Source organism: Pleurodeles waltl, chromosome 5 (assembly GCF_031143425.1).
Source record: "Pleurodeles waltl isolate 20211129_DDA chromosome 5, aPleWal1.hap1.20221129, whole genome shotgun sequence".
Classification (NCBI taxonomy): Eukaryota; Metazoa; Chordata; class Amphibia; order Caudata; family Salamandridae; genus Pleurodeles; species Pleurodeles waltl.
In genome coordinates this window covers 1,806,242,668-1,806,255,960 of record NC_090444.1, presented here as the reverse complement: position 1 = coordinate 1,806,255,960, position 13,293 = coordinate 1,806,242,668, and the positions used below count along the sequence as shown (strand labels likewise).

The window sequence follows — 13,293 nt, the reverse complement described above, 5'->3', positions numbered from 1 at the left end:
ACAAATATGACTACATTACCTCTATGACAATAAAGTAAAATTGCTCCCTCTGCAAGCAGGGTGAACATTTTGGTCATCATCTATAACCTCAAAAGGTGCTTAAACTAAACACATCACACAACCTAATGAAGAATCTAGCCTTATCAGGAAACCATAGGCATCTTCAGAGCACCAAATATTTACACCTAGAAATCAAGCACTGCAACAAGGCAACTTTATATTTCACTTTTTTTTTATCAGGCAGCATACCCAAGATCTGAAATAATATACCTATCGAGATAAGACCGGACTCTTTCACTTTGTTTAAAACTAAAAAAAACACGCACCTGCTTCTAACAAACACCATATGCGTCCACCTCTTGTCCGGCCAGCATGAATAGTGATGCTTTTTTTTGCATAAAGTGGTAGCCTGCCTACTTTTCCTCCTTTATTGGAAACTCTCCTCCCTGTTGTTCAATACATTATACAAGCGTAGAGTAGTTGTAATTTAAGCTTTTGTACACCTTCCAAACACTTCCAGATAGTCAACACATACAATGTTTGTGGGTAATCCCAAGACACCCTGCTGCGATGTGGTATCTTCAGTACTTTCAAACCACTGTGAGTAGGAATGGAAATGCAAACAATTTTTTGCATTTTCAGGACACACATGCTGAGAACATTACTGTAAAAGCTCTGTCAGGTTTTGGAGAAGTCAACAATGTTTGCCTTTCAAAGACACAGGTTCAGAGTTTTTTAGCTTTGCCAATGCTTGCTAGTGTTGCCACAGTTTATGGTCAACACCATTCAAGCATGGTCACATGCGGGTGTGTAAGCATGCACATGGAAGGGCAGCCATCTTGGAATTTGTTTTTGTTCATAAAGTAAAACAAACCATTTGATATCTCCCACGCCCCACATACACTTGTAGACTCCTTTAAATGTTACGTTTTCCAAAGTATAACCAACATCATTCTAAGTTGGTCACTGATGCCTGCAAGTGTATGCTCACACATAGCAGCTATCCTGTAATGATTTTTGTTGCAACACTAGTCTTAATTTATCTTTCCAAGATGGAGTTAGTTTTTTTTGTAATAGTAAATCAAGAAATAATGCATGAGCAAGAACTCTGCTAAAATGGATAGAAGCAAGCGGACAATAGCAATGTACAGCTGCAAGACCCGCACAAAACAAAAAATAATAAAAATAAAGCAGGGCCAGGAAGGGGTGAGCGAGGAAGTGAGCAGCATAATAGGAGTTATTCAAATTAAGCATTGGCAAAAACAATAGATTTCACTTATATAAGAGCTATTGGCTTTGACAATGTGTTTTGTCATGTTGTACACCAGTGTGGCTGCTGTCCAGCATGACTAAAAGTTATTGGCATGGCGTGTCAGAGTGGAGTGGGGAGGAGAGTGTTGTAGAGTGGATTTGTTGGAGTGCCATAGAGTAGAGTAGGTGAATAGAGTTGAGTTGAGTAGAGGGGAGTAGAGTACAGTGGTTGAGTGGCAGAGAGTGTTGCAGAGTGGAGTGAGGTAGAATAGGGTGAAGTTGGTTGGAGTGGACTGAGGTAGTGGGGTGGATTGGCATAGAGTGGGGTGGATTGGATTGGGATAGAGTGGGGTGGATTGGGGTGGATTTAAATGGGGTGATGTGGATTGGGTTGGGGAGGATTCAAGTGGGGGTGTATTAGAATGGGATGGGGTGGGTGATTTGGATTGGAGTGATAGGTATGGGGTGGATTAGACTGGGGTGGATTGAAATGGAGTTGGGTGGACTGGATTGGAGTGGGATGGACTGAACTGGGTGTGGTGGATTGGATTGGGAAAGTTGGGTGAATTGGAGTAGAGTGTGGTGGATTGGAGTGAATATGGAGGTCGTTTCAATCAATCAGTTATTTGTAAAGCTCAGCTCATCACCCGGAGGGTCTCAAGGCACTGTTTGTGGGCGTGCTGTTCAGTTAAAGAGCCAAGTCTTGAGGTCCTTCCTGAACTGCTTCAGTGCTGCGGTCTGCTGGAGCTTGAGAGGTAGCGTGTTCCATGTCCAGACTGCTAGGTAGGAGAAGGATCTTCCTCCTGCTGTGCTTTTCTGGATCTTGGGGACGGTTGCAAGGGTAAGCTGGGAAGAATGGAGATGTCTGTTGGGTACATAGAAGGGGAGGCGGTGGTTGAGGTATGCAGGTCCTATGTTGTGTGGTGCCTTGTAGGTGTGATCAGGAGTTTGTATGTGGTGCGCTTGTTGACTGGGAACCAGTGTAGGTTTCTGAGGTGGAAGGAGATGTGGCTGTGTCTGGGGATGTCCAGGATGAGTCTGGCTGCTGCATTCTGGATTCTTTGTAGTCTTGATTGCAGTTTCTTGGTGATGCCGGCATAGAGTGTGTTGCCACAGTCCAGTTTGCTAGTGACAAGTGCATGGGTGACTGTCTTCCTCGTGTAGGAGGGGATTGTAGTGAGGTGGATTGGATTAGGGTGGATTGGAGTGGGTGAGGGTGGATGGATTGGATTGCAGTGTGGTGGACTAGACTGGCATGGGGTGGGGTGGGGTGGATTGGATTGGGCTAGAGTGGGGTGGATTGGAGTAGAGTGGGGTGGATTGGAGTAGAGTGGGGTCAATTGGAGTGGAGTGGGGTGATTGGAGCGGGGTAGAGGGGACTGAAATGGGGTGGGTGGATTGGGATGGTGTGGGTGGAGTGGGGTGAGGTAGACAGGAGGGGTGGATTGGATTGGAGTGTGGTGGGCTGATTGGATTGGGGTAGCATGTGGTGAATTGAATTAGAGCGGACTGGAGTGGGGTGGGGTGGACTGAAGTGGGGTGAATCAGATTGTGGTGGATCACATTTGGGTATATTGGAGTGAGGTGGACTGGATTGAATGGGGTAGGGTGGAATGGATTGAATTAAGTGTGGTGGATTGGGGTGGATTGGATTGGGATGGACTGGGTAGATTAACAGTGCAATAATGTTCCCTGAACTTGACATATCATCTGGCTAAGTATTGTGAGAAGTAGTGCAAATGGTGCCACTGAGTTCTTAAGATGAGAAGCACCCCTTGCTAGCACGGCAGAACTAGTATCGAATGGGAAGGTGCTCTAGGTCAGTTGTATTCTGTGAGCGTCCTTTATATTGGGTCCCCCAATGTTTAGTCTTAGGATTGCTATGTTATGCACTTAGAGATAGTATTTTTAGATAATATTCATATAAACTTACGTTGGAAATAGTGACCTAAAAACTATTACAACTTGTTTTGAGCTGACTAGAGCACCATGCGACAATGTAGCCAAATGAGTTGGTGGACAAAGAGTCTATTCAGGACTTTCTGTCTTGCAATGTCATGTCTTCCTAGTTACATCCTCTCAATGTTTGCACATTAGTGTAGAAAAGTACCATCTTGCCTGGCATGTTACCTCCATTTTTACATGTATTTAATTTTGTTTTTGCCTGTCTCACTGGGATCCTGCTAGCCAGGACACCAGTGCTCATAGTTTGTGGCCTGAATGTGTGTACCTGTGTGGTGCCTAACTGTATCACTGAGGCTCTGCTAACCAGAACCTCAGTGCTTATGCTCTCTTTGCCTTTAAATTTGTCACTATAGGCTAGTGACTACTTTTACCAATTTCAATTGGCACACTGGAACACCCTTATAATTCCCTAGTATATGGTACCTAGGTACCCAGGGTATTGGGGTTCCAGGAGATCCCTATGGGCTGCAGCATTTCTTTTGCCACCCATAGGGAGCTCAGACAAACCTTTACACAGGACTGCCACTGCAGCCTGAGTGAAATAATGCACAGGTTATTTTACAGCCATTTTCACTGCACTTAAGTAAGTTATAAGTCACCTATATGTCTAACCTTCACTTGCTGAAGGCTAGGTATAAAGTTACTAAGTGTGGGGGCACCCTTGCACTAGCAAAGGTGCCCCCACATAGTTCAGGGCCATTTCCCCGGACTTTGTGAGTGTGGGGACACCATTACATGCAAGCACTACATATAGGTAAATACCTATATGTAGCTTCACAATGGTAACTCCGGACATGGCTATGTAACATGTCTAAGATCATGGAATTGTCCCCTTATGCCAAATCTGGTATTAGGGAGCCTATTCCTTGCATCCCCGGGGCTCCACTATGGGCCCCGGGTACTGCCAAACCAGCTCTCTGGGGATTTCTCTCCAGCTACTGCTGCTGCCACCCCACAGACAGGGTTCTGCCCTCCTGGGGTCTGGGAAGCCCAGTCCCAGAAGGGCAGAACAAAGAATTTCCGCTGAGAGAGGGTGTTACACCCTCTCCCTTCGGAAATAGGTGTTAAAGGCTGGGGAAGGGTAGCCTCTCCCAGCCTCTGGAAATGCTCTAAAGGGCACAGATGGTGCCCTCCTTGCATAAGCCAGTCTACACTGGTTTAGGGAACCCCCAGACCCTGCTCTGACGCTAAACTGGACAAAGGAAAGGGGAGTGACTATCCCCTGTCCATCACCACCCCAATGGTGGCGCCCAGAGCTCCTCCAGTGTGTCCCAGACCTCTGCCATCTTGTTTCCAGAGGTAGGAGGGCACTCTGGAGGCCTCTGAGTGGCCAGTGCCCGCAGGTCAAGTCAGAGACCCCTCCTGACAGGTGCTTATCAGACTAGGTGACCAATCCTCTTCTGAGGGCTATTTAGAGTCTCTCCAGTGGGCTTTTCCTCAGATAACGACTGGCAAGAATTCACCAGAATTCCTCTGCACCTCTCTCTTCGACTTCTGCCAAGGATCGCCGCTGACTGCTCTAGGACGCCTGCAAAACTGCAACAAAGTAGCCAGAAGACTACATTGTAGCGCCTAATCCTGCTGGCTTTCTTGACTGTTTCCTGGTGGTGCATGCTCTGGGGGCTGCCTGACTCCACCCTGCACTGGAAGCCACGAAGAAATCTCCTGTGGGTTGACAGAATCTTTCCCCTGCTTCAGCAGGCACCAAACATCAGCTTCTCCGGTACTCTGGGACCCCTCTCATCCTGACAAGCGTGGCCCTTGGAACACAGGTGGTGGACCCAAGTGACCCAGACTGTCCAGTGGTCCAACTGTCCAAATTTGGAGGAGGTAACTCCTTGCCTCCCCTCTCCAGACAGTAATCCTGTGTACCGTGTGAACTGCAGCTACAAGGGCTTCTGTGCACATTTCCAAGAAATCCTGCATACACAGCCAAGCCTAGGTCCCCAGCACTCTGTCCTGTGATGCTCAGCTCCCTGAGTTGATCTCCGGTGTCGTGGAACCTCCTTTTGCAGTGTTGAGGTGACCGCCATGTTCAGACTTCTTGAACCTGTGTTCAAGGACTTCTGCGGGTGCTTTCTGCTTGTGCATGGGCTCTCAACATTGCTGAGGGCCCCCTCTGTATCCTCTCCCAAGTGGCAACATCCTGGTCCTTCCTGGGCCCAAGCAGCTTCCTTTTTCTCTAACAGCGACTCTTGTAGCTAGCAAGGCTTGTTTGCGGTATTTTGCCAAGGAAACAACTCTGCATCCTCCAGCATTTACGGGGACATCTTCTGCACAAAGGAGAAGTTCCTAGCACCTTTCGTTGTTGTAGAATCTTCAGCTTCTTCCATCCAGAGGCAGCCATTTTGCACCTTCATCTGGGGTTTAGTGAGCTCCTGACCCCCACTGGCAATTTTGTGACTCTTGGACTTGGTCCCCTTCCTTTCCAGGTCTTCAGGTCCAGGAATCTGTCTTCAGTACTTTGCAGTCTGTTGTGGTCTTTGCAAAATCCCTTATCACAACTTTAGTGTGTTTCTGGGGAAATAGTAGTACTTTACTCCTACTTTCCAGGGTCTTGGGGTGGGGTATCTTGGACACCCTTAGTGTTTTCTTACACTCCCAGCGACCCTCTTCACACTGCGCTAGCCTAGGGGCCCACTTGTGGTTCGCATTCCGCTTTCTTAGTATATGGTTTGTGTTGCCCCTAGACCTATTGCATCCTATTGTATTCTACAGTGTTTGCAGTACTTTCTGACTGTTTTACTTACCTGATTTTGGTTTGTGTGTATATTTTGTGCATTTTACTTACCTCCTAAGGGAGTATATCCTCTGACATATTTTCGGCACATTGTCACTAAAATAAAGTACCTTTATTTTTGGTAACCCTGAGTATTGTCTTTCTTATGATATAGTATCTATATGATATAAGTGGTATAGTAGGAGCTTTGCATGTCTCCTAGTTCAGCCTAAGCTGCTCTGCTATAGCTACCTCTATCAGCCTAAGCTGCTAGAACACTACTACTCTACTAATAAGGGATAACTGGAGCTGGCACAAGGTGTAAGTACCTTTGGTACCCACTATAAGCCAGGCCAGCCTCCTACAATTAGTATTTCAGAAATATTGATTATTGCCTATATATCCTTTTTAAACTTGTATGGGTTGATCTAAGCACAATGTGAAGTTCCAACTGAATGAATTGGTTGTCAAAGAAATTGTATAGGGCTACTGACAAAATAGTTCCACAATCAATCTGAGGCTATATTTATGTATTTCGGATGTGAAGATTTAATTTATTTAGTTGTTATGGCAGGTTAGGCTAAAACAATAAATATTTTGATTTTTTGATTTGGAGTGGGGTGGATTAGAGTGGGGTGGGATGGGTTGGATTGGGGTAGTTTGGAAAGAGGTGGATTGAATTGGAATGAGGTAGATTAAGGTGGTTTGGAGTGGGGTGGACTGGGCTTGAGTAAGGTGCATGAATGTGGATTGGATTGGAGTGGAGTGGATTAAAGTTGATTGTATTGTAGTAGGATGAATTGGGATGGTGTGGGTGGACTGGAGTGAAGTGGATTGGGTAGCAGTGGACTGAACTGAAGTAAGGTGGACTGGAGTGGGTAGATTGGTTGGATTTGCGTGGCTGTACTGGAGTACGGTAGATTAGATTGGATTGGGGTGAGATGGATTGGAGTAGAGTGGGTTGGATTGGAGTGGGTTAGCTTGGAGTGAGGTGGATCGGCTTGAGTGGAGTGGAGTGGAGTGGATTGGAGTGGAGTGGATTTGTGTGGGGAAGAATGGATTGGAGTGAGGTTACTGGATTGGAGTGGGGAAGGCTGGGCTAGATTGGGGTGGATTGGAGTGGGTGGATTCGTGTGTGGTGGACTGGATTGTAGTGGGGTAAATTAGAATGGAGTGGGGTGGATTCGATTGGAGTTGGCGAATTGGAGTGGGGCAGATTGTTTTGGAATGGAGTGGGTTGTTTGGGATTGGAGTGGAGCAGGGTGGAAAAGGGCAGATTGGACTGGGGCAGGTTGGAGTGGGACAGACTGTTTTGGAATAAAGGGGCAGATTGAAATGGCTGGGAGTGTGGCAGATTGGAATGGGGTGGCTTAAAGTGGGACAGATTGTTTTGGATTGGAGAGGGACAGACTGAAGTGGGCGGATTGGAGTGGGGACAATTGTTTTGGATTGGAGTGGGGCAGATTGGAGTGGGACAGATTGTTTTGGATTGGAGTGGGGCAGATTTGGATTGGGGAGGACTGGAGCAGGGAGGGTTGTTTTGGTTTAAAGTGGGGCAGACTAGAGTGAGGGGGATTGGAGTGGGGAAGATTGTTTTGGATTGCGGTGGGGCAGATTGTTCTGGATTAGAGTGCAGCATATTGCAGTGGGGCATATTGTTTGAATTGGGCAGATTGGAGTGGGGTAGATTGTTTAGGATTGGAGTGGGGCAGATTGGAGTGGGATAGATAGGAGTGGGGCATATTGTTTTAGACTGGACAGGGGCATATTGTTTTGGATTCGTGTGGAGCAGACTGGAGTGGGGCACATTGTTTTGGATTGTAGTGGGGCACATTGTTTTTGGAGGGGTGTAGATTGTTTTGGATTGGAGTGGGGCGAACTGGAGCGGGGCAGACTGGAATGGGGTGGGTTGGGAGGATTGGAATGGGGTGGGTTGGAGGGGATTAGATTGGGGTGGATTGGTGTGGGGTGAGGTGGAGTGGATCATAGTGGCGTGGATTGGGGTGTCCTGCATGTTAAAGCATCGATTAAGAAATTACACATAATAAAGAAACAATGTTGCTTTGTAGTGTTTAGAACAAGATAACGGTCATCTTTTGAGAAGAGCGCCCACAAGCAAAAACAAAAGAAAACATTAATGCAAAGTGAGAAAAGAAGACTTAAAAATAAAACAAAGTTAGCTATAAAAAATAAAACTGCAATTTTGTTCGTCCTGCTGGGCATCTTTTTGACAGTCACATCCCTTCTGTTTGCAGGACACTAGAAGTTCAGAAGAACAAAATAGTACCTCAGTCACCTCTGGAGCAGCGGGCGGGCACTGATTAAGTTGAATCAATCAGTGCTTGGTTCCTGCTCCACACAGAGGAACAGAAATGCTTGAATACAGTGACGAATTACGAGGCTGTAAAGAGGAGTGCCATGCAAGCCAGAAATGGTAAGTGACAGGTGGGCTCCAAGCCCTTTACTGTATACAACGGAGTCTCACAAGCGACACGCATGCGCTAGCGCATGGACTCGTAGGCTCGACTCTAAAAATGAACTAGGGACAGGAAGAGGAGGGGAAGGAGAGCAACTGGCCAGCAGGTGATGAGGTAGGAAGCAGGTAGAAGGTGGATGAGGAAGAAAGAGAGAAAAGCCATGCACTCATGTGGCATGCTAAACAATAAAAAAAAAAATATTTCTGTGATGTCAGTGGAAGAATACAATTCATTCACACAATGGTATAGAAGCTACGCTCCCGGGAAGGTTTGCAGGGGTTGGAGCATATGGGGACAAAAACAAGCATAGGGAGAAATGCCACTAAATCAGAAACATTGAACTGACGTAGACAATAAAGCCATTCCGTCATGAGCAAAGGGCTGACCCAAACTCTGTGTATTTCACTGTAGACAAAATGTCAGCAGGCACCCTAGAAAGAGTTTGTCAAAAGTTGTTTACACGGAAATACCCCGAATTTATCAGTAACAATTCCTTTACAAATATGTCCACAGAGACTTGCAAAATTGTAGATTGTCAGAATAAGTACAGTTTTCAGCTACGCCCATGTTTCTTTCACAATTAGGACTCAGTCATTCATAAAGTACATGCTTTAGAATTTTGGATAATGCGATCAGCTAACACTTGTGAGCCACACACATTGCATCTGCAGAATGTGAAGCACTCAGAATAAGAGTCTTGAGTTACCTTCCGTGAAGAGGAAAGAACACAGGATAGCACATGCCAGAGGTGTGCCCACTGCATTGCTGTATGCCCTGTAGACCAGGAAGGACACCAGGCCTTCCTTCTTCTCTTCCTCATCGATGAGGTTATGGCCACACCCGGACTCCTCTGACATCTGCCCTTTGTCTGTGTCACGGTGGTGACTGGCATCAGTCTTCAGGTGCTCCCCTGACTGTTCCTCATCTTCAGACTGATCTCCTAAGTCCATAAGGCTCTGACTTTGTTCCTCGTTATCATCCTCTTCTTCTTCGTTGTCACCCTCAGATGATGCTAATGAGACAGAGCACAACTAAGACATCAAAAGGGAAACACACCCCTAATGTGTTAGATTGGGAAAGCTGGTATGCCTGTCCAGGAATGATTTATGAAGCTTATGTTATTCCCTAGAAAACAGTCATAGCACTGGGTGCATACTTCTATTGCATTAATTTAATTTACTAGTAATAAACAGATAACATCTAAAATAGACACAACCCTCTTTTTCTAGGGATACCCTTGGGTGCCTGGCCCCTGTGTACATTTTCCATGATCAAACATTCATAGAATTCACCTCAGATTGGGAAAAAGCTTCATGCTTCTTGAAATAAACAAAGTGCTATTGATTCAGTCCTCCAGATCACTTCTCTTCTAGGGTTAAGGCGAGCTTGACTATGAACGTCATTAAAGATTAACCTGAGGATTATCCCACAACCCTTTATTTAAACTCAGTACTTTTGCATAATTTATATATTATGATATAGACTTTTGGCTGCCGAGTCCTTACCTTAAAATATTACCCATGTATCAGATGGGATCTGGACATTTTGGAGCAATCCCCTTGTGCGCAGGTAGATAGTGTTATTTGGCTTCTTGTACCATCATTGGCATTGTGACAGTGTCTATGTAGGTGCCACCCCAGTGCGCTGATCTTAGTTCCTTCTTTTCCGTGTCATTAGCGCAGATCTGGACGAGCACCTCACATCATTTTTGACTGCCATTTTTTGACATTTCTGTGCCTTTTTTCTCTATTTTACTGAGTTATCCCCGAAGAAACTTACCGGCTTCAAGCTTTGTGGACGCAGCTTCCACAGGCCTTTGTGAGAGCCAGAGCCAAAGGTTGACCCAATCCATTGCCCCTCCCGGCAACCATAACTCAGAAGCCTCTTTAATTTGTCCTCCTACCACCATGGTTATTCTTGTTGGTGGCAGGATCCAGTACTTCCTGCCCCAATGGTGGGAAATTAAGTTTCAATAAGCGGGTGCTTCAGATCGTTCAGGGGAGCTATGCCCTCCCATTCCAACAGGCCCCGTGACCCTTGCCACGTCCACCGATTGACTGCCTGACTGGATTTCTATTAAGGACTCCCAATTGGTTTGTCTATGGTGCTTGGGGTGGAACCATAACTCCGCGGCCTGTGAGTTGTGCAAGACCATGGACACCAAAGGCCATCCACAAGCCAGCCATGAAGCTTTTGGCTGCACGTCTACTATCCAAGTCCCGGTCATGAGGGAGGTCTCGGGACCGCTCCCAGAGTCGCTCCTGTTGATCCTCGTTGTGATCTCGGACTTCTTCGTGTAAGTCTCACAAGAATGAGTCCAAGAAGTGCTCTTCATATTCTCTACATTGCTCCCATTCTTCGGACGACCCACGGAAATGACGCTACAGATCCAGGCCTTACTCCTAGGTTGTTCCTGTAGAGCTGTCATCTGATTTTGGGTCCTCTCCGGGTTGCCATAGCAACCTCTACCCAACTATGAGAATTTTATTTGACCAAGAGGTCCATTTTTGGTCAACTGAACCCCTCTGAAGCACCTTTCAGCCCCGTAGGTTTGTAAGGGTCTCCGCCTGGGACACTGCCAGAGGGTCTGCCTGTGGCACCAATCGGGCCCTCAGGATCCGTAGAAGATCTGCCCCAGCCGCAACTTCGAGGCCTCCTCTGGGGACCATTCCAGTAGCACTGTTCCCGGTGTCACCACCCCCCCCATCAGAGGCACTGATTCCATTCTGATTCCTGATGCCGATGCAGAGCCGGACCGGCATCACTCAACACCAGTGTTGCTTGATGCCAGCTCGGATGCTGATGAACAAATTACTTACCTTCGGTAACGCCTTATTTAGTAGACATGTTCTAGTTTGGGAGCGGACCAACGCTGTCTGATGGTGTACAGCGGTACTGCATGAGCAAAATCTTCGGATCCAAGGAGAAGGAGCCTTATTTTCCTAGTAGGGATCAGAGGCTCTCCATGGCTATTCCAACCCCCTAGCAGAGTTCACGGTGATGACCACTGATACGATGACTTGGCTGACACCAGTGGTCTAGACACCTCAACAGACACTGGCCTCCTCTCTTCTCCCATAGTGGCTTTGCAGGAAAGGGTATTTCTTTTGCAATGGTGGTCCGGAGGCCGGCTGAGGTCCTGGACCTGCAGCTGGCCACAATGTAGGTTGAAACCAATGTCTTGACAGAGATGCTTCAACCCGGGGTATCTTCATCAGAACTCTTACTCCCTGTTAATGAAGCACTCACAGATTTCCAGCATGGAGTCTGGGAAAAGCCCTACATAGGCACTCCTGTGCACAGGACCATCGCCTGCCACCACTGCCACGCTCCCAGGAACCTAGCCTTTTTCTCCCAGCACTCCAACCCACCTACAGGATAAATCCCACATGACTGGACAGGGAGTCCAAGAGGCTGCATACTTTTGGCAAGAGAATTTTCTCTTCCTCCAGCCTGGCACTGTGGTCCGTAAACACAGTGTGTTTATCAGGCCATTATTCCTACAATGTGCGGGTTATTGCTGCACAAGTGCTGCCTGGTCCATGCTCTCCCAAGCTGTTGCTGACAGGGGAGATGCGGCAAGGTTCACCATCAGATGGAGTTTTGATACAACTGACTTGCTAGGCAGAGCCATTGCTTCTACTGTGGCACTTTGACACCACACAAGGCTAAGGACAGCTGGCTTTTTTGGAGCTGTCGAAACATACCTTGTGGGCATGCCCTTCAATGGACGCACCTTTTTTGAGAAAAGGCAGATTCAGCTCTAGGACCACTTAAAGACAGTAGGGCCACTGCTAGGTCGTTCAGGCTCACCATAGCCCCTTCGACAGCACCAAATCGCCTTTCACCCTTTAGAGGCGGTGTCAATTTCTGCCACCACAGCCAGCAGGCATCACAGTCCTTTCATGGCAGTGGACACGGCGCCAACAGGCCTTGTGAGAACTAGAGCCAGAGGTAGACTCAATCCATCCCCCCTTCCGGCAACCGCAACTCAGAAGCCTCTTTAATTTGTCCTCCTGCCCCCATGGTTATTCTTGTTGGTGGCAGGATCCAGTACTTCCTGCCCCAATGGTGGGAAATTAAGTTTCAATAAGCGGGTGCTTCAGATCGTTCAGGGGAGCTATGCCCTCCCATTCCAATAGGCCCCGTGACCCTTGCCACGTCCACCGATCGACTGCCTGACTGGATTTCTATTATGGACTCCCAATTGGTTTGTCTATGGTGCTTGGGGTGGAACCATAACTCCGCGGCCTGTGAGGTGTGCAAGACCATGGACACCAAAGGCCATCCACAAGCCAGCCATGAAGCTTTTGGCTGCACGTCTACTATCCAAGTCCCGGTCATGAGGGAGGTCTCGGGACCGCTCCCAGAGTCGCTCCTGTTGATCCTCGTTGTGATCTCGGACTTCTTCGTGTAAGTCTCACAAGAATGAGTCCAAGAAGTGCTCTTCATATTCTCTACATTGCTCCCATTCTTCGGACGACCCACGGAAATGATGCTACAGATCCAGGCCTTACTCCTAGGTTGTTCCTGTAGAGCTGTCATCTGATTTTGGGTCCTCTCCGGGTTGCCATAGCAACCTCTACCCAACTATGAGAATTTTATTTGGCCAAGAGGTCCATTTTTGGTCAACTGAACCCCTCTGAAGCACCTTTCAGCCCCGTAGGTTTGTAAGGGTCTCCGCCTGGGACACTGCCAGAGGCTCTGCCTGTGGCACCAATCGGGCCCTCAGGATCCGTAGCAGATCTGTCCCAGCCGCAACTTCGAGGCCTCCTCTGGGGACCATTCCAGTAGCACTGTTCCCGGTGTCACCACCCCCCCATCAGAGGCACTGATTCCATTCTGATTCCTGATGCCGATGCAGAGCCGGACCGGCATCAC

The 13,293-nt window shown here is 47.5% G+C and overlaps 1 protein-coding gene across 3 annotated transcripts in view; it reads right to left on the bottom strand.

Moving 5' to 3' along the window:
• The window catches only part of LOC138296822 (ATP-binding cassette sub-family C member 10-like), a 296,467-nt gene that overhangs the window by 119,568 nt on the left and 163,606 nt on the right, over positions 1-13,293 (bottom strand). For all 3 annotated transcript variants that reach the window (XM_069236277.1, XM_069236279.1, XM_069236278.1), the window contains exon 12: positions 9,119-9,424. In XM_069236277.1, the coding sequence (XP_069092378.1) occupies positions 9,119-9,424 (306 nt within the window). The remainder of the gene's footprint in view (positions 1-9,118; positions 9,425-13,293) is intronic.